Source organism: Molothrus ater, chromosome 7 (assembly GCF_012460135.2).
Source record: "Molothrus ater isolate BHLD 08-10-18 breed brown headed cowbird chromosome 7, BPBGC_Mater_1.1, whole genome shotgun sequence".
Lineage (NCBI taxonomy): Eukaryota > Metazoa > Chordata > Aves > Passeriformes > Icteridae > Molothrus > Molothrus ater.
Window position 1 is genome coordinate 33,404,774 of NC_050484.2, and position 22,466 is coordinate 33,427,239.

Below are 22,466 nucleotides of genomic sequence, written 5' to 3' on the forward strand. Positions count from 1 at the left end.
TGTGTGTTGGAGGCACCATTGATCTGCTCTGGGGTTTGTCTCTGCTCCTGCCTTGGACACATCCACCTTCCCACCAGAGAAGTTTGTAAAGAATTGTCCAGGTCCACTCCCCCACCGAATTAAATTCTCCATGAGAAATCCCCTCAGCTGGCAGAGAATGGGTTGTGTGAATCCCATTTTATCTCCATGGTTTGGCAGCAGCTCCGCATGAGGCTGCTGTGAATGGCTCCCCATCTACCACACGAGTTGCACCCACTGCAAATCATTGAGGAAAGGCTCTGGTTGAAATGGGGACTTTTAAAATATATATATAAAGCTTTTGTACTCAAGAAACTCCTGAATTCATTTCATGCCTATTTCTGGATTCATATTTAAACCCCACTATGTGCAGATGTCTGGTCCACTCACATCTTTAAAATAATTAATCTTTTTTTCTTTCATTTGCATGGTTTCAGAAGTCTCTAAAAAGAAATGTTTTCCCTTGAAAACACATATATTTATTCTGAGCAATCTTCTATATAGTTCTGAGAGCTTTTCCTATGTTAATAACAGTTTCCTTGGAGCATTTCTGCCAAATGTGATCATCTTTCCTTTATTACTTTCTAAAAACTAGGATTTCCTCTTAGGGACTTCATAAAGAATAGTTAAGACAGCATATAGGTTAAATTCTGCTCTACTTAATGACATTATGTAGACTGTGGGCACGGCAAAAGTGTGTCTGGAAGTGAACTTTTCCTATGTCTTTTAAACATACTGACATTATTAGACCTTTAGAGAAAACAATAATTACATATAAGGGTGGCTAAATCTTCAAAGGGTTCTGGAAATATATGTCTTATGGCCAATCCATAGTTTATGGAAATCAGAGAAAAACAGAATGGCTCTCTTTTTCCACTTTGATTTTCACACGTATATCTTGTACTGTATGAATTATTACATTTATTTCCATTTCAAATCAAGACTAGCATAAGACTTCAGATTTTCAGCAGAAGAGAGGCAAAAGCAGGGACATATTCTTGGTTTTCTGTTACTGCTATAATCAAGGATTCTGCCTATTCATTATCTATTAAAATCAGTGTTCTATTAACAGATTTCATTTTTCCCAGATGTAGAAACAAAAATTAGCAAGCTTTTTCCTGTTAAAAACTTTAGTATAAACATTCCTTATTTTTAATGTAAGAACTGATCTGAGCAAATTACTCAGTGGAATTCTGCAATTGTTGGACTGTTTTTGAGAAACTTCTGAGTGAACTGGGTAATGATTTTGGATGAAATGTAATTAAAATTTGAAATATTCCTTGAACTCTCCATATGCTTCTTGTCACTGATGAAAGAGATAGACTTAGGTTCTATTGCCTTTTATAGTCAATTTTTCTTTAGTCTGGACATTACTGCAATGACAACTTCCTCATATATGCATGAATAAATCAGTATTGAGTTCATATTTAGATTTTCCCCATATTCATATATATTTAAAATATATATATTTGAAAGTGCTTAAAACAATCTCTGCTTTTCACATGGAAATGCTGGGTTGCTTTTTAGGTTTTTTGTGGGTTTTGTTTTTAATTTTTTTGGTTTTTTTTTTCTTTTGCAAAAATTGATCATAAAGGATCAATTTTAAATTACTAATTTTTCTTCTATAACCCTTATATCTCGTTTCTGAATGCAATGTCCAAACTGGCATGGCCAGACTTAGTTTAATTTATTATCTAATTAGAAAGAAAAAAAAAAAGAGATAAAATTATATATTTATCAGGAACAAACCAAATTTATTGCAAAGACAAGCAGAAAGTCACTTGGGAGTACTTTTTGCCTTCCACTGAGTAAAAAGCCACATTTGGAACAAGACAAGGAACACCAAGTCTTCATTTTTTTTCCTCCAATAGCCAGTGATGGTGAGAGCAGGTAAGAAGAGTTAAAACACATAAATGACAAGCTGTGAAACCCTGCAGCATCACTGCCTTTGCTGTGCCACTCTTTTGACATTAATGCTCCTAATTAGCAGCCCAGACAGCCTTGTACTGACACTGTGCCTTGGGAAAGTGAAGCTGGAATTCTGTCGGCAACGCCACTTAAAAAATATGATTTTTATTAAAGATGTCACCATTCAATAAGTCAGACACACAATAAATTTCAACTTTTAACAGCCATGTCCGGAGTGATTATTACATAAGTTGAAAAATGAAAAATCAAGTGAAAAATATCCATCCATCTTTTTCAAATTACTCATCCTCAAATATCTGATTCCTCTGAATTAAATCAGCCTTCGAGGATACTCTTTGTGAGAAGCACAATGAAGAACCTAAAATATACTAAATTTAAATAGGCACTTTAAAGCATCTAGACTTCAAGTTCCTCAAAAGAAGAGAAAGCTTTTCCTTTTCTTTGTGGAGTAAAAGCATTTCAATTTCAATCAATTTGGTTACTGACAAAAATATTGTTGGCTTTCTTTCAACCCGGAGCATAATATACCACATTAAAAACCTATAAATGTGAACACTGAGACAATAGCATCTTCTCCAAGCTAAAGAATTTTCAAAAATATAAGAATAATCTAAATATTATGAATGCTTAATGAAAGCATTCTGATGGCTCAGAAAGACACAAAGTCTCTCAGAGACGTGGTTGATTCAGGCACTCTGAGATTCAGGCATTCAGCTTCCCAGCACGTGCAGAAAAGAAAACTTCTGGGCATTTGGTGAGGAACTGGAGCAGGTTGTGGCTGGAAGGGGTTGTGGCCCATCCCTGGAAGTGTCCAGGGCCAGGATGGATGGGGCTTGGAACAGCCTGGGACAGGGGGAGTTGTCCCTCATGGAATGAGATGATCTTCGAGGTCTCTTTCAACCCAAACCATTCTGTGATTCCACAATTCTACACTGGCTGAGGTGGAATATTGAGCAGGTACTGAGAGAGAAATGTGAAAGTGTGGCTTTCATAAACTTCCTTCTTCCACTGGGGATCCAAAAAACCGATATTAACAACAATGATGACAACAACAATCATCAGCAACATCCTCCTCTAACAAATTCCCTTACACAGCACTCAGTGGAAATGTGATGATGCCCCAGATATCTTTGTGCCTTTCCCAGGAATTTTACAGCAGGGTAGCAAAATCTGGCCCTAAATTCTTAAGCATTCTTAAGCATATTTCTTCTATTCCTTTTGTTATAGAATGATTCTGTCAGGAAATGCATTGAGCTTCTGGAATGAGTAAGATGAATGGAATTTCTGTTATTGGGCCCTGCATCACAGAGCTGGCTGTGATGCCAACGGGTTAAAGGAGCAAGGAGAAAGTGTGAAACAATTAAATAAGGGCCTTGTGAGTGGCCCTATCTTTTAATCCTGACTGTTAAGATTTTTTACAGAGGGTGAATTTTCTGACATCAACCTCATGTCAGAAATAAGTAAGGAATTGCTTGAAAACCATAACATTCCTAATTTCTGCATTGCTGAGTCTCAAACACATTGCCCAGCGATTGCAAACCTGTAATGGGGTCCCAGTGGCCCACGTACATGCTGAACAATAAAGACAGATTTATAGAGGTACATAGCTATAACAGCCTTATTTTTTTTTCTTTTTAGCTGCACATTCAACAGCTTCTTATAAATCTAGCGAGACTGTAAATCAAACCCAGTTATTTACTTCCAAGCAGTTAAGTCACCCACTGTTGAAATTAAAGCATAATTCAGCTGCAACAGGCGTCCCTTCAGGCACGTGGCCTCGGAGAGCTGCTGTGGGGACACGGCCTGGCTGCTCCAGGCTGTGACATTCCCTTCCTCCAACCACCTCCCACCTCCCTAGGACTGCCCCCTGCATGGGTTATGAGCCCCATAAACCATCATCACACAACAATAAAGCCACTTAAAACGCTTTTTTTTTTCCACAGACAGGCTAAGCAGCGGATGATTGCAATGCAAAGAGATGCCGATAAATATATGGAGTTGCTTTCACAATGCAAAGTATAAATTTGAAATGATTTCCAGAGAAAGTCTGAACAGTTTAATACCAGAGGTAAGCAACAGTGCTTTGAGAAATGCTTTTTGGGGAATAATTGAGGAGTGAATTATGCCTGACAACTCTTAAAAAATGAGTTAGGCAACCCAGGAAAGGAAACTCACTCTCCACTTTTTTGTAGAATGCAACATTTTTTCAGAAAACTCTCGATTCACAGGACCCAGACATGCTGCAGGTTCTTGCAGGTACCATGCAGGCCATAATTCTGTAGGATAATTTCATCTGCTGCCCACTCTAGTTGCTGTTAGCAATGCATGGTCTAGACAATATGAAATGCAGGACATGCAATGACCCACTGGTGTAAACCATTCCCAAAGGACATAATTACACTCAGTTATAATCAGAAGCTAATACTGACCATAGGGTATTTAATTTTCTTATACAGACACTTCACATTGGGCACAAAAGTCTTTGTCTTCATCTCAAACCATGAAAAAAAAACCAGAAAAAAACCCAACAAAAAAAACCCCAAAAACAACATAACCAACCAAAAAAAAACAACCACCCAACCAAAAAAACCCGACTTTATTGCTAAAATAAATAGAACTTGCTTTTAATATAATTAAAATCTGCTTACTGAGTCCATTTCAAATCCAGCTTGAGAATTACAACTTAGACAATCTAAAAATATTCTCAATATTAAAAAATACGACCTGCACGGTTAGTAAACATACACCTCATTTCTTCACACAGTATTTTAGAAATAAAACCCTATCATGTACTTTACTAGATAAAAAAGCCTCTTTTTTAGGGTTGCTAGGAAAGAAAAAAAAAAATCTTCTTTTATTAAGGACATTGAGATTTTCTTCATCTTTTCCTTTCCCCCTAGCAGAGGGATCATCACACCATCAGCAGGCTGGCACTCCTGCAAAACTCTGAAACCACTGCTCAGCACCTACAAAAGTCATCTGAGAAAAACAAACAAATAAAACCCTTCCTGCCTACCAATGCTGCCAACAGACAATAATAAATGTATCCCATGTAAACATTACCTCATCCTCCCTTTCTCCCTCTCTGTCCTTTTCCTTTTTTTCACCCATTTATTACATATTTTCAATATAAGAATAGTAACCTTTGAGGAGAAGACTGTTATTCATTATATGTGACCTCACCAACAAGACAGACAACTGCCCAGACTTAAAATATTGACATTGTTACTGCACTTTAAAATAATAAAGAAAAATTCCTTGTGAACTTCTTTCCAGTAATATAAGAAATAAAAATAAAACATGGCTTTTGATTTATACATAAATTACTTTTCTATCCATTTTCAACCAGACATTGGGCCACTGCTTTTTTTGTTATTGTTTATTTATTTCTCTCATCACCCCAATAGTGCTGTTATTGGCTTACCTGAGCATTATCTTAAACCAGAATGGCACCATAGATCCCATTAAAAGTCTCATAAATCACTCACACAGCCAGTGCTTCCAGAAATATGACTCCAACTCAATGTGCTTTTATGTCAGAGCCTGACCTTTGCTTTCAGAAGGCTTCCAGCCCTTCCCAAAACTGCCCACCCCAGGAAGATGTGAGCCCATAATCCCATCCCACCTCTTCACAACCCCTGAAGCTCCGGGTACCTTGCGCCAACCTCTCCCACCTTGTGTGTGTATCCCCCCAGCATTTGAGGTTTTAAACCTCACACTGTCTCATTCTCTGTTATTCACAGAATGACCAGGTTGGAAGAGATCTTCAGGATTCAATCCATACCCCAACAGCTCAGCTAAACCCTGGCACCCAGTGCCACATCCAGGCTTTGTTAAACACACCCAGAGATGGGGACTCCACCACCTCCCTGGGCAGCCAGCCTAGAGCTTTATCACTCTTTCCATTAAAAACTTTCCTATATTTCCCTTGACATATTCTACATTTAGAGGGGAAAGGACAAAACAAGCATGGTGCCTTTCTTCCTACATCACTGCTCCTTTCATGTTAACAGTAAAAACCAATTGTCCCAACCCGTGCAAAGTGCAGAGGAGAGACACAAATCTGCACCGCACCCTCCTCCAGGTCCCCTTGGATTCCTCCTAGCAATAATTTCTACCCATGAAAGTTTTGCCTACCCTGATGTGAGCTCAGTTCTGTGCTGAGGGATCCCAAAGGCAGCCCAGGCCATGGTGTGACCCTGAGTGGAGCAGGGGCACAGCCCCAGGTGCTCCTCAGACCCTCCAGCCTGCAGCAGCTCTGCTCTGATCACAGTGCATTCACAGGCTGTCATAAATTACATTTTCTATTATTTCATCTTAACTTCAGTTGCCTTTTCTCAGTGGGTTTGTTTCTGAAGGTAATACAAGGGTTGTGACTGTTTAAAACAAATCTGAATTCTGCAAGCAGTTCTACAGACTCAGTGGCAAAACAATATCACCTCTGAAGAGTCTTAAAAGGAAAGTACATATTTTCAGTATGTGCACAGGGAAAATCTTTTAAAACACATTACAATTATCTCCCTATATATCAATAGAAAAAACTCCCCAAAATTCAAAAGTGTGATAATGCATTTAAGTAAAAGAGCAATAAATGACATTCAAGACAAGGCCAAAATTACCAAAAAGAGCAGAATGCCCTGAACTGTCATTTGTGGCACAGATCCCCACACACTCCTCAGTCAGCTCATTATTTTTGCTTACACAGTGTGACAGAAATGTTATGGAATTACACAGGCACAGAGAACCCAAACTTTGTCCCCAGCTCAGAACTGTCACAGTGAATGCCTGGCCCAGCACACAGAGTGGCAGCTGCTGGGTGACATGCTGATAACACTCAGGACATCAATTTTATGCAAGCAAACTGCTCCTTTGCATATCCTGTCCTTATCATTTCATTGTATACAATGGTCCCAACACTTTTTTTTTTTTTTTCCCCAGGACAAAGAAAATCAGATTTTGCCTTTGCCTTCAGCAAAAGTGATCTGCTTCAGATAGGACATTTGTTGCATGCAATTTGTCAGTTTTAGAAACATGCTTCACTCAACTATTAAAAATGTGTAAGAAAAACGAAGATTTTATTATATCAAACTCAACTGACAAATAGTGAAAAACACAAACTTTGATGTTATATTTCATTTATTCCATGATGCATTTCAAGTTCTACTCCAGAGCTGAAGTAACAAGAAAGTTCTAAATAAATTTGTTTCATTCCAAGTAGAAACCCACAATTTTAGGTATTGAGAACGAAAACAATATTTCCATGACCTGGAGATATTATTTGTTGAGCTATTCATTGCTCCTGCCAGTCAAGGGAGTTAAAAACTGAAAAAAGCAATCCTATATTAAATCCCCACAATCAGAGGGTGGTTTTAATTTGTAATGTCCATCACAATCTAAATAATATTCACAACTTTGCAAAATATGCAATCCATCTTTTTGTAAGGGCTCCTGATAAAGTGATGAGGAAAGAACAAACCCTTTATTCTGACACATACAAACGTTTTGGGTGTCTCTGCCACAGACTCCAGTCCAGCACAGAAAAGCCCAGGCTGCTGTGAGTACAGAAAGCAGATTAGGCAGGAGCTTAGGGTGCTGTAGCAGCTGATTTTAATTTCATCACATGCGTAGCTTCTCTTTCAGATTTATTTCCATTAATGCAGTTATTCATTGTTATTCCTTTCTGAAAGGCATGCTCTCTATTTACCCTTTTCCCTGCAGCAGAACAAAGCATCAGATCAAAACCTGAGTTTCAAAACAGCAATTTCCAGAGGCCACAAGTTTGATCAGGAGTTGCATATTTGTGATTTTAGTCTATGAATCTTTTCATTGCATAAGACATACAAACAGATCTTTATTTCTTTGGTTTTTTTAATATATATTTTCCTGCTGCTTCCCCAAGATTTGCAGCAGGTGGAATGTGTGGTTCAGCTGTGCCATCCCCTGAGGGTCACTTCCCTGCAGACTCTGTGCAGCACAGAGAATTCCTGACCCTGCTCAGGGTCATTGCTAACAAAATACTGTTCCCTCATGGCTTTGGCTACTGATAAATCCCTCTCTGGGATGGACTTTGGTCTGCAATTGCTCAAGTGCTTTGTTTTTTATATCTAAACATGGTTCCAGTTATGATGTTGGATGTAAACAAACCATATTTTGGAGTTTATAGTTTTTATGCCCCCTTTGTGCCTATAAAGGCAAAAGTACTTTCAAAGAAGACACAGACTTTTTAAATTTTCCCGTGCCTCAGGAAAAAAAATCTTTAGGAGGCAGAAGAACTCATTTAATGACAAAATCCAAAGTGCATTAAGAAAAAGAAAAAAGAGAATCCAAAACCAAGAATTATTGACTTCTTCACTTGACTTCAGTGGAGTATTTTAGGTTTTTTATGAAATCTCAATTAAATATTTGCATTAATAAGTAAATATCTGTATGGAAAATTTGCTGTCAATTAGTCTAAATGAAGCAAACTTGGTTAGCAATGTCTGTGAGTTGCATTTAAAAAGATATTTTACCACTCAAGAAGACAACCACTGGCTAAATCATAACAGATATGAAATCTATAGAGACAATAAAAAAGTACCAGTAGAAAGCAAAAAAAAAGTTATGCATATGTAATTAGCACACTGAAGTATACTGAAATATTAATCATTTCTTTTATGCCATTAAGAAAGCTTCCAAGAGCGCATCTGAAGGCTCAAGTCCATAAACAACTTTACTGAAATGGGCAGCTTAAAAGTGTTTGTCTCTTATTTGTCTCCTATATCTCTCCTCACTGGAAGAAAGGCAGAAGACAAGCTCCTGGGAATACTGAGGAAATGGGGGATAATTCCAAGAACAGTTTCAGTGGCTACCAAGTAAAGAACAAAATGAAGGCAACATGGTGCATGTGGATGTCAAAGTTTTGTGGAAAAATGTGAGTCTCATCCCATAAAACATGCAATAATTAATGGCACATTTCAGGAAAAATAAATGACTTGTGAATATGGTTTTTTGTTTAACCAACACTTCACTACTATTGTATATGAAGGTATAAGTGTTTTTGTAAAATATTCACTATAAAATTGTGATTTACATTAGCAGAAAGCTAGTTATCTACACATTACATCACTATAGTCCCCACAATTTTTTTATTAAAAAATAAATTAAAACCTTGTTAACAAAAAAACCTTAAAAACTTTGTTAACAAAATCAAAATGCTACTGTTTTACAAGCAGCATAATAATTCAATTTGACAGAGACAAAGAATCCCTCAGAATTCTGACTGATAAAAATAAATTCACCTGGTTGCTGCTACTTTGAGAATAAAGTCCTTTTTTCTTAAAAAACCCTTCTGCTGCTGTGGGAGTTTGCTTGCTTGCTCTTGTATTTCCTCCCTGGTGCAGGAGCTTTTCTACCCAGGATGGGTTGGGATGTAAGGAAGACATAAAAAGATCCAGTCATGTCCCACTTTAGGACAACAACAAATCTGGAATTAAGAAGAAAGTCCAAAAGTGGTGAGCTAAGCAATTGATAAAGCAGGGAAAAGGGAATAGACAATTCAACACTGATAATTTTTGATCATTTTGCAGAGAGAGCATTCAGTAGACTGATCCAGGCAGAGCCTAAGAGTTTAGAGAAGGGGAAAAATACAAAAACAAAACAAAAGCAATCAAAAATTTGCACTGAGAAAGGCCATTGAGATAAGGCTTTTTATTTTCTGTACTCAGTCTGAGATGTAACTGTCCAGGACACAATTACTGAGGAGTAAATAAAGAAGAATAGATATCAGTAGGAACAGAAGACAGACACAGGCTTCTGACCAATGTCAATGCAAGATCAATTGTGGAAGCTGGATGACTAACAAAGCTTGAAAAATAGTAACATCACATCTCTGAACAACTAAAAAAATCCATTTGTGGCAATTAACCGTCAGTTAATAAATAGCTCTGGTGTCAAAAAGGATTAAGTGCAGATCACCAAGCTTTGGAGGGAAATGCCACCAAGTCAGGCTGTCTGCCATGGGAGCTTGTGCCTCAAAGTGACACAACACAATGTTGTGGTGACAATACTCAAAGCAGTAGAACAATCCCCAAGCCAGATGGAGAAGTCTGTACCCAAAAGATGCAGCAAGACCAGACAGATCCTTCACAACTAATATTTGGAACCCCCTAAGAGAAGAAAAGCCTTCTTAGGGTTCCAGCTACACAGATTATATCTTTTGTGCAAACACCATTTGAGAATTGAGGAACAGACCTGATTATATGAATATTATTCACAAAAAAGGATAATCAATTTGCAGTACACACCACAAAGGATGATGCCCAAGTGATTGTGTTTGCTGGAGCAGAAAGGCTGAATGAAGAGATGAACTACCCTTATCCTTCCACTAACCCTGATAATCATCAAAAAGGCTGTGCAGAACCAAAAATCAGCAGAGACAAGGAGCTAAAGAGAGGAGCACACTGATTAAAGGAAGATTCTGTACAGGCCTAAGTCCCTAAAGGAGTCTTGGCATTACCGGGGACAGAAAAACTATCTGAAAAAGGACAATTATCAGATAGCACCATTTCCTGTACTAAATAAAAGTCCATACTGTGCCTGGAAAGCACCTTATTGAGGCTGTATCAAATCCTAGATCAAAAGTTCTGTAAGTCCAGGGACACCAGAATGAGGAATAAAACAATTGCAAAGACTGCATTTCCCATATAATGGAGTATGAACATCCAAAAAAAAAAGATTTGGGCTTAAAATATCTGAGAGCATATGGAAATTAAAACAAAATGTAAACAGAGAAACACAAAAATCCCAACAGACACTGAGGAAAACATGAAGAAGACTCAGGGAAGATGTAGCCTGACATACAGGACAGAGATGGACCAAGGATGACCCAAGTGGATCAATCCTGGTTCTCTGTGGAGCATCACCAAGTTCCAGAGCAACAGCCTGTGCTGGAACCTGTGTGAGACAACATTCATGAGCCCCCTGGGAGGTGACATGAACAACAAGGTGAAGAGGCCCAATGAAAATGAGATTTCCAAAAGAGCAAAGAGGATGGTCTGTTTTGAAGAACAGCAGGACCTCAGGAGACTGACTGGCTGGACAGTGAAAGGAGATGGGAAATTACAGCTGAATAAACAGTGAATGAGAAAATTATCCTAGTTTTGTATATTTACTCTTGGCTCTGTCTAGAGCACTTAAGAAGGAGATGTTGACACTATTAAAAAAAAAAAAATAACATTAAAGTCAAAAAGCGGGAAAGCCCCCTTTTGAACAAAGAAAGAAAGTCCATTATCCCAAAACCAGCATTTGACCTGTCTTCTCAGAAATGCAAAGACAGCAAAGCAAGAGCAGCCAGAGCTTGAGAAGTCCACATTCAGGAAAATTATTCTCTGAAACTCCCTTAGGACACTCTTCTCACCTCTCATTTGGGCCCCATGACTGATTCATGTGCTCTGAACACTACTAAGAAACCATGTGAGGTATAAATCACCTTTGACATGAAACCTTCTCCTTTCTGTGCATCCTCAAGGCACATGGGCTGTCTGTCACAGGAGGAAAAGCAAACCCACATCCTACAACTGTGTGACAGCTCTTAGTGCCTGTCTGGAGCCAAGTTTGGGGCAGACTATGTAGGAATAAACACTTTCCCCCAGATCTTCACAGTTTTGCTCCTGCAGAGTAAGCCAAACTTTGCTCTGATTTGCCATGAATATTCATGGCAATTCACAGGAATTTCTGACAGGAACACCATCTCCAGTGCTTGGGGTTTCCTTCAGTCACTGAGCCTCATCATTGCCAAGGGAAATTACTGCAGCTACTCTGAACACAGCAGTGTTTATGGATAATCCCTGCTGGGAAGTGGTTTAGCTCAGGAGGTGGAGGAGCCATTAAGAGGGACCAAAATCAGGGAAGGAAACAGTAATGTACCCAAACAGACACTCCTGGATTGTGGCCAAATTCCCTGGGCTCGCTGTCTGATGTTCTTCACTCACATCCAAAAAGTGGGAGATCCAAAAAGCCAGCCTGGATTGTGCCCAGCAGGTCAAGCAGAAGGTTCTGGGTCCCACAAGCAGAGAGGCAAATCCCTCTCCCTCCAGAGACTCCAGGCCCTCCAAACCACGCCCTGCTCCCAACCTTGGCAGGTAAAAACTGAATTGCTACAGAAGAAACAAGATGTTTCTCTTAATCCAGAGCAGTCCTGTCCAAACACAGCTGCCAAGAGAAAAGCCTGTGCCCCTTCCCAGGTGAGGTGTGATCAGCTGTGGGCACAAAGCACAGGTGGCAAAGCTGAACACAGGCACTGCATCATTGCTTGTGGTGTGCTGAGATAACTGAGTGCCAAGAAAAGCTGAATCAAACATCAGCCAAGCAGAAAATATCATGCATCATCATTGAAGCATCATCCCAGAAGAGATTTTGTTATATTCTGCAGAAGAATAGCAGCTAAAACCCAGATTGTGCTGCCTGGTGCTGGTTTGTAGAGCATGAAAGGTGCTTGGTGCTTGTAATGATGAAGACACAAAATGCCTCCTAAAATGAGGAAGAAGGGGATTCTTGCATCCAGAGGATGCTGCTCTGGCCACCTCTCAGCTCCCACACACCAAAGCATTAATGTAAGATTGCACATCATAGCTTTGAAAGGGCAGAAAATTGGGAGATTTTCCACATTCGTACCATTAGAAGGAATTTTTGTTGCTTTGGGCCTAGAGATATCATTTTAAATAAATGATTGTTCCTGAAAGTCTCACTGTACTCACTGAAGTGGGCTGTGAGGTGTCAAGGAGCACCCTGTTACCATGGACAGAGGTTGCAGCAGCCTCCCTGACAGGAGAATCACTTCTGAAAGCCCATTTGGCTCCAGTACTGTCTGCATAAATCTTTCTCAAGAGGAAAATTTCCAGCTTCCCAAAAAAAAAACTCTCCCAAAAACTTCTTGGTCTTAAAAAGACAAAGGTGAAACCATGTGCCAATGCCTGGCCTTGGCTGAGACCAAAATGCCTGTGCTGATACCGCTGTGCCTGCAGAAAGCTCTCCTTATGTGAGGGGATAAAACTACCAAACAAGCCCTGAGATGATAAATATTAAGAGTGAAATTAATCTAATTACTAAGCATGAGGGAGCATCTCTGGAGCTGTACCCTGTTCTCCAGAGCAAAATACACCCACAAGGGCAGGCTTAGCCTCTCCTCAGCCTTCTTTCTCCTTTTACAGAGTGAGACACAGACCAAGTTCCCAGTGCTTCAAAGGATCAGATTCCATCCATCTGGGACTCATCCTCTCCTAAGTGAAGTCACATTGGACTCTTCTGAGGGTGAATGATAGGAAATTAGAGTCCTCTAGTTTCTTTCTTTTGTGAATCCAAAGCTTATGTTCAGTACCTGGAGCTGGTGTTGTATGACCCATCATGAAAACCAAGTCCTTTTCATAGTCCCTGCTTTCCTAGATGGAGACTTTCATCTTTAAAGATGATCTTTATTCTTTGTTCCTAACTACAAGACTTACTTGCCTTCACTGAAGAAAACACTTTGAATAAATCTACTTCAAGCAGTCCCAATCACTTTGTATAGCTGACTTTTCTAGCACTTTTTGTGTCAAATGCAGATTTTCTTTTTTCCACTAACAAAATGATTAGAAGATTGGAATAAAAAAGATAAATTCCACAAACACTGCTAAGAAAGCCTTTTATGTTTTTTTTATTCTCCTAGTATTTTGAGGAATAACCAATTTCACACAAACACTTGTGTGAAAAAGCTTCCTATGAAGAACAGAATGTACAATTTTATGTGAATCACCCCATGGCCCTGACCATTTATTTGGCTTGAGCTGGCAGAGAATGCAATTACACTGGAAAACATTTTCCTTGACAGAGTAACAAAATTAATTTCCCTCATCAGGGGTAGTGCTGTATGATGAAGAGAAACAGCAGAAATTACCTGACAGGTAACAGAAGGTGAAGCGAAGGAAAAGGAGAATTTAAAATTAAAACTCAACTTTGCAGCAGCCACAAGATTATCTGACAAATATACCAGGCACAGCAACATGAGATCCCTGCCATGTCCTGGCAGGAATAACTCCAGGGGTGTTTAGAAGATCCTAATTAGCTGAACAAAAGCAAGTCTCATGCTGTTCCTTCCTCTGAGGAGACATGCCCAGACCATGGGGATTGATGCAGCTCCACTGAGCAACACAACAGAAGTGTCTGTGGATGTGTGTGCTTGGGAAAAACACTCCCACAGCTACATCTGTGAGAGTGTGTCAGTCAGAGCTCCCAGCAAAGTTGTTTTATTGAAGTCCCTAAGCACTACTTCCCAAATCAAAACCAAAGAAAAAGTCAAAGCAAGTCTCTACAGTCAGTTCATGTCCAAGGGAATTATTATTCTTCATCTAAATAAGATTGAATGATTACCATGAAGTTTGAGAAGAATATTAGATGCCACAAGCTGGTGTGTGCTGGCACGATGAAAAATGAGCAGCTCATTAATTCCAGAACTGTTTTCATTTCAAACCCATCCCAGGGCCTTGATTTTGCAAACAGATGCAGTGCTGCAGGTCTGGCCAGCACAGGGTCAGAAATTCCCTGGACATGCAGGGAACAGAGGGACAGGAACACAGGGTGGAAGGCTGAGGTCCACTCTGATGGTGCAGACATCATGACAGAACACACACACAGAGTTCAAAACAAAGCACATTTTGCCCAGGACTGTGGTTAGAGTAAGTTGTAACATTAAGTTCTTGGTCTGCTGCCCAGGATGTGAGCTGCTGGCACCTTCCCATTGTCATAACCATAGAATGGGACTGATGATGGAAAATAAAAGAGCTCAAGGCACGTTCCCAGCAGTCCTGTCCTGATTTGCACACAGACCCCCCAGCCAGCAATAATCTATAAAACCACACATCTTAAAAACCTTTGCTTAGACACAAACACTGCAGCTCAGGCTGAATATATGAGTGAAAACCCTAAAACCACTTCAGTGTGAGCTGCAATATTTAATGCCCCAAGACTGTTTAGCTGCAAGACCAAAAACACTTCTGCAGGCTCCTGTTTGCCAGGACAGACACCACTGCTGTGCCAAACACTCACTGTGAAGGTTCTGGGCTATGTTCACTGTCCACTCCTCTGGAAAGGTGCCGGCTGTGGAGATCTTGGAGCACTTGAGCTGGCTGGAGAGGTCTCGGGACTCCAGCCAGCACAGGGTGTCCTCTCTGGAGCTGTAGTCCAGGGTGACCAGTGCAGATCCCTTCACAGGGCTCCAGGCAGACATCCTGCTGCCATTCAGGTACAAAACCTCCATTGCCTCAGGGCTTGCGATCAGAAGAAGAGGAGGTCGATCAGCAGGTTCTGAAAACAAAGTGAGGAGAGTTTAAAGGATTAACAGACCGTATATTTCATTTTTATCTTTTTTGGTTTTAATGTAGTTTTTAATGTTCTTACCTGCTTGTTTTAGGATATGTAATAAATTGGTTTTGTTTTGATTTTCATAACTATCATATATTCCCAATTATTAGTCTATTTTATCCTGCTGTTCCAACGGTTCACATCATTAAAGAAAATTAATTACCCCAGCCTCACAGCCTCTGTTTAATTCCAAGTATCATTATTGCAACATTTTTCATGCCTAAGTCATAAAATGAAATACAACTTATGCAAATTATCTCTATCCAGATTACTGGAATTTCAAAAAGAATTAAGGCCAGAAAAACCTGCAGAGCTCATGAGGACACATGAAACTGTAAGATGCTTTTCATATAAGAGTCTATAAAATAGGACAAAATCTGAGAAGTGGGTGCCCCTCAGAGAAGTTATAACCAACCTGACAATAAATCCAGTGCAGTGAAACCTTAAAGCATAGGAACTCTGAAATTTAGGCACATGTGAAAAAAGTATGTGTTACCACATCAGGAGCTCTAACCCCAATGTAATCTGCTTGTTTTCAAAGGACTGCATCAATGTTTGAACACTGCATTGACATGCAGCACTTTCAATCAACATTTCACTTAATGGAGTTCTCAGTTTTTCACTAAGCAGTTGCAGATGTCTAAATGGTGGAAAAAATGGCATAAATAAAAGGATTTGACAAATGCCACTTCATCAGCAGATCTGATTAAAGAGAAAAGAATATTTCAGTGAGTACAGTGCTCAGTGGTCTCACACAAAGCCACAGCAATAGGTGTTCTGTTCTTTGGTAATATCTGCTTTTATTTAAACATCTTTATTTATTTTATGATGTTAAAAAAATATTTCTATATATCTTCAGTGTATATTCTTTCTAATGTGGATTTCATTTACTCCTTATTTATTCTTTTTTCATTCTATAGTGTATATTCTGTCTTGTTACACATCTTGTCCCTCCTCAGTAAATCCCACATGAACATTTGTAAATCCACACTTCTGCAGTGTTACTTTTGGAACTTACTGCCTGTCCTCATCATCCCCACATTCCCTTCCACCCATCACATCAGATCCAAGCATTATTTTGCTTTGAATTTCAAAAGATATCCAAGAACTGCAGGGATTGAATTTCTTTGCAAAACAATCCCTTGTGGTGTAAGCCATGAGTGAAGCTCTCAGAGTCTTGTTTGTTTTTCCCTTTCCAAAAGACAAAGTACTGGAGGGGAGGAGGGTGGTTCTCACTAAGCAATTTTTTGTTTGAAATCTGCCAGGTAGGTCCCTTTGCAGTCAGTGCCTGTGAATCTCTCTCTTTCCCCTTGTTCTTAGCAACTTTTGCTACCCTTGAGGAAAGGGAGATTTAGGAACTTCTGTCCCTATCACCCACTCACCCCAGACTGGTACAAAAGGAGAGATTCCATCTGCATCCTGCTGAGTCCGGGGATTTATTTTCACATCCAACAGCTCTGTGCTCAGCTTCTCTCCCCACAAAATAACACCACTGCCTACTTCTGGATTCAATCACTCTTTCCCCAGCTCCCAGCAGTGTGGAAAGACCTTTATTATGATTTTTGCTCTTATTCTGTGTGTTAAGCTGGATATTTCCACAGTCTGCAATATCTAAAGCCTCAAAGAGAAGGCAGCTCACAGGAGCTGTTTGCAGTTTCAAAGCCACCAGGCGGTTTAGGGCTGGGAGAGAGAACCAGATCTTTTCTTTGAACTGACCTCCTGAAAACTGTAACGAGGATTTAATACCTCACTAAACTCCAGAGAAAGGCTGTATTTTGGTCTTAGGGTCTAAGACATAAAAGAATTCTTAAAAGGAATTCAGTTCAACCCTCTTGAGCAGCAGTTGTAATCAAACCTGGCTGCAGACAAAGGTGTTGGAAGGACCTGTGGCATTGCCAAGAGGTTCTGCTCAGCAGGAACCATTGCACATTAAAAATACAGAAACTGGATTACTGGCCTTGAAATTGTATTTTTAAAGCATAAATACATTAAATAATTCAATGGATTGAAGCAGTTAATCATGGTTTTGCACAGTAGGGTAGATTACCTGCTTCCTTCAGCGTTGCTTAGATAAAGGCCGATTTCAAAATTTGAAAAATATAATGTATTGATAATAAAACTGTACAAAATATATACATTTCATAAAATATATATAAATTAACTTACTGCATGGCATAACAGATGAAAAACAGGAGATACTAAGAAAAAATCATGTCTTCATTCTCACAAAAACTGCTTGTGAGATTCTCCAGGACAGATTCTGGAGAACAGATTCTACACAGCTTAAAAGTTTAGTGGACAGATTTAGGGTGAGTTCCAGTGAGCTGATAGCAGCTTTTCAAGCACGTGGACTTCATGTGTGTTATTTTCACAAGTTTTTCTTTTTTTTCTTTTCTCATTTTATAGGAAAGATAAGATGTGAATAGCTCTTTAATCCAGGGAAGTTTTATGATTCATCCATCTTGACTAAAATGAAAGCATCCTCCTTTGAATTATGTTTAAGATAGAGTAGTGAAAAGATGAAAGGCTTGCATTTCCCTCCTACCTGATCTTGTCTAAAATACAGATCAATAAGTGATGCCACAACAAATCAGAAATGAAGGTGTTTTGCACTGCCAACAGACTTCTCATCTGAAAAAAACCTCAGAAACGCCAGCATTTTCTATTTTTTCCACCACAATGATATGAAAGGCATAAACCCCAGAATTCAGGGTTTACAAACAGCTTCAACCCCCTTTTCCTGGGTTATACATGGTAAATCATAAGAGCTTGCTGTCCCCATGTTATGTATTGTATAAAAATCTGAAAAAAATACTCAGAAGACCAATTGATTTTTACATTATTTTTGATGTTTAACCATATTGTACATCAACAATGGGTTGTTTAATTTCTAAAGTTTTAAAACTTATTTTCATGAGATTTTACAAGAAAATTGTGTTGTCAAATCAGTTAAACAGGGCTGATTTTTCTTCCTAAGAGCTAGATTTTTTTTCTCCTTTAGTCATTATCAGTTCATCCCAGCTTATCTACATGACAAATGTTTCTCACCGCACAGCATTTCTCTTTAGATTGGCTTTGGAAATATAAAACATACCAGGAACTTTTGTAAAACACATGAATTTCTTTTCCTCAGCTAGATAGTCCCAATTCTGTAATTTTCTTTCCTTAAATACTCTTCTCATCACATGCAGACTTTCCAATTTAGGCATAAGAACTTGGTAAACAAGTAAGTTCTTAAATTCTGTTCAGCAAAGCTGTGTTTTGTTTCATTTTCACCTCAGAAGAAACCATTAACTGCCTCTTTATTCATAAAAGAAAATATGCTTTAAAAGTCTGGGGGAAAAAAAAAAACCCACAGTGAGCCCCCAGCTGTTTTGATACCCATTTTAACATCCTTCCCAAAGGGAATGTGCAGCTAAAAGCTTTCAGCTCCAGAGTTATTTAATTGTGCTGAGGAAGAAAATGCAGAATTTAACGAGGGAGAGACCTCAGCACCTTCCCAGCCGAGCGTTTGGCTCCCTGAAGGGCAGCAAGGAGCAGATTTTGGGGAGATCTCTGCTAATTGTGCCACCCCACAGGTGCAGAGATGGTTGAGAGGGCGCAGGCTCCGAGGCCACCCAGCAGCGGAAGGACCTGTGGGGTCACCACGCTGTCCCCAGCCCCCTTGGCTCCCGCAGGTACCAACAAGTGCCACCTGCTCAGCGCCTCACTGCTCCTCGTGGGGAAAATAGGAAAGGTGGGAAGATTTCTAGAGAGCTGTGAAAGGTCTCAGAAACAGTAAAGAACATATAGCTAGTTGTGGCTGTAAAGTCTGAGAGGAGAAAAGTTACAGTAATACAGCAAGCAAGGACATGAAACAATAATTTGAGTTTTAGGCTTGACCAAGATAGACCTTAAGACGACAGAAAAGTAGTCTACAGAAGAAAAAATGTAGACAAATACATTTAGCAAGATAGTAGAAGGTTTTAAGCTAATAATGGAATATTGTGTATTGTTAATGGAAGGCATACAAGCAAGCACTGTGTGAAGCAGGTGCACATGTACTTTTAGTGATTGGCTAAAACAATGATCTGTAAGCTTTAGTGTCACAGACACATTTTATGAAAAATCCTTTCCTTAGGAGTTTTTCTTCTGAGAAGCTGAGAGGCCTCAGGAACAAAATGTAACCAATGATTATCTGCTGCTGTGGAATGCAACAGGTGCATCTGGGATTGGGCTCATGTGGTTGTTTCTAATTATTGGCCAATCACAGTCCAGCTGTCTGGACTGTCTGGTCAGTCACAAGATTTTATTATCATTCCTTTTTTCCTTGCTAGCCTTCTGATGAAATCCTTTCTTCTATTCTTTTAGTATAGTTTTAATGCAATATATATCACAAAACAATAAACCAGCCTTCTGAAACATGGAGTCAACATTCTCATCACTTCCCTTGTCCCTGGGACCCCTGCACACCACCACACTTTAGCAATAAGCTATTGGCTAGAAAATTTTTAAAATGCTCTGTAACAAAGAAATCTTTGGCTGCTGCTGGTTGCACATGAGCTTTGCCATCTTCCAATTGTCTCACCCATGAAATGGGGCTGATGCCACAAGAAAGGTCAAGGGATGTGTGCCAGCAGTGCCATCCTGTTTGTCCAAGCCTCCAACACTCTGCTCAGTGCTCAGAGAGCTCCCAGCTCATTCCCACAGCCAGCTGGGGCGTTTGGTACTCTGGGTTGTGTCGCGCCCAGGATCTTGGCATGGGTGGGAATTCATATTCAGAGCAGATCTGCTGTTATTAACGTTGAAAGCTGCACAGAAAGCCCAGCCTACAGCTCTAGTGCTGCTTCTTATCTCTCACAGCTTTTCCACACAGAGCTGAACGCTCCTCAGCTCATCTGTTTGACAACTACTTTTGCCAAATGTCGACAAAGCAGAGAGGCTGCTCTTTTTCCATCCTTATTTGCTTTAGGTTCTTTAAGGAGAAAATTTGATAGGTTTTCTAAGGGCTGGGTTTCCTTTTTTCCTTAGACACCTGCTTTTTTTTTTCTTGGATTCTGTTCTTCTGATCCAAAGCTAGCTTTTTTTTTTCAAAATACCTAAAGTAATGGGGAACACTCATTCCTGTGCAGCACCATGACCTGGTTTGTACTGTCCTACAGGGCTTTCTTTGATTAATGAGTAGTGATTCCTTTCTGAGAATACCAAAAATGTGAAAAACTCTGTCAAATAAACATGATAAAGTAGCAAAAACTACAGAGAAGTCCCTTATTAATGTGATTTGTTTCATCTCGACACCAACAGCTAACCACAACTCTCAGTTGTTACTCAGTTTTCTGTGTGTAAAAAGGGAAAATAAAAGGGTCATCTCAAGTCCAGTACTGGCACCCGGACTATTTCCTGATCTAGAATTGCATTTTTGATTTTCATGAGGCAGAGAAAGAATAATAAATTATTCTTACTTTGCATGGGCTGTTTTATCTCACAAGACTTGAGGGTCTTTTTTAAAAAAAAAGGCCATGTATGGATCAAGAAAAAACAGTATAAGCAGGAAAACACTCCTTTACTCCTAGTGGTGATGAAGGAAGGACACATTTAGTAATGCTCTTTAGGTGAAGAAGCCTCAAAACCATCACTAGACCTTTCTATTTTCTGATGGCAAAAGAGTTACAAAAAGGAAGCCTTAAAATATACACAATAAACATGACTTCATACTCAGCTGCACATGCTTCAGTATCGTGGATGTTGAAGAATTCCTTAAGGAACGTTTTTGTATTTTAATATAAAAGCATTGTTAATTCATTATGCTGAATAAGAAAACACTGTGTACTATATTGCCTCATTAAGCACAATTGACTAATTTCCTCAAATACCCAATCCACTATAAGTAATGAAAACATGCACTAAGCAACAAAAAGCCTCATGCGAATATGTACATCAGGAAATTTACCTCTTGGGATGATGCAAGGACAAAGCAATCTCATGTCTTTTTTCATCCTAAGGGTACAATTACCTCATGATCATTTCCCCTGTCTCCATTGTCTTCCCAGAGTAAACAGCTTTTTTTTGTTTGTGTGAGGAAAATCTTTGATTTATTTATGAACAGGGAACTGGGAACTCTTCTAATCTTGGCTGAATTGAGTATTTTGCTTTAATTAATAATATCCAGATAATAACTTTTGATATTTCCCTTGGAGTATTGTCTTAATAAGGGAACTTTTTTTTTTCTTGGCTTGTTGTGCAGCTCTTTGTAGTGGAGTGAAGGAAAGTTCATCTCACCTGTGTTCATCTCTGGCTTTTCACATGACTCCTCCGGGACCAAACCACAAAATATTTTCAGGAAGGTAAAAAAAGAAGTTAAAACTTACTATTTTTGGCCTTGCAGGACTTGTTATCAGGCTGAAGCACATAACCCTCCACACAGCTGCAAGTGTAGGATCCTTCTGTATTTACACACATCTGGCTACAGCTTCCATACATGTCACATTCATTCACATCTAAAGGGACATTAACAAGATCTAGTTTAGGGATTAGGAAAAAAGAAAGAAATTCAATAAAATTGAGTATTCTAAGCAAGTTTTATAAGTCATGAATCATTTTGGTGGGAGGCCTGATGTTTTTCCTTTCCTAAACCATGAATTTATCAGGGATGTTGGCTGTTGAAATCACTCAAGTAGCCAGGAAGAAGGGCAGGAGTTTTCAAGTTCAATAGCTCTTAATTTTGAAAGATAAAACCTTCATTATTTCAAGTAGTCTCCAATGCCTGCATCATGTCAGGGAGACATTTGGGTCCTTGTTAGCAGCAGAGATCACTAGTTATCAGGGTTGATGAATGGAGCAACATTTCAGGAGAGCAAGTAATTGATTACCCTTCTCAACCTATTTATGCTGGCAATGTCTTACAGTTCCTTAAATGAGCTGTCACCATGTCTCCATTAAACCACCATCCAACATCAAAAACTATATACTCTAATAAATATAAAGAACATTTTTCTCAACTAGGGTGTATAAAAATAATACCATAAAATCAAGATAAGCTATTTAACAGTGGTTGAGGGTTTAAGTAATAAATTGACATTCTAAAAAAATCCACTGTTTAAATTATTTCCTGAGATATATATTTTAATCACAAAACATGACAGCCATATAGAGAAAGAACTTATAATAAA

General features: G+C 39.2%; 1 protein-coding gene across 1 annotated transcript in view; it reads right to left on the reverse strand.

Annotated features, from left to right (window-relative positions):
* LRP1B (LDL receptor related protein 1B) overlaps positions 1-22,466 on the reverse strand; it is a 632,190-nt gene that overhangs the window by 272,377 nt on the left and 337,347 nt on the right. The window contains exons 5-6 of the mRNA XM_036387231.1: positions 21,666-21,794; positions 15,004-15,261 (exon numbers count right to left, since the gene is read on the reverse strand). Coding sequence (XP_036243124.1) covers positions 15,004-15,261; positions 21,666-21,794 — 387 coding nt within the window. The remainder of the gene's footprint in view (positions 1-15,003; positions 15,262-21,665; positions 21,795-22,466) is intronic.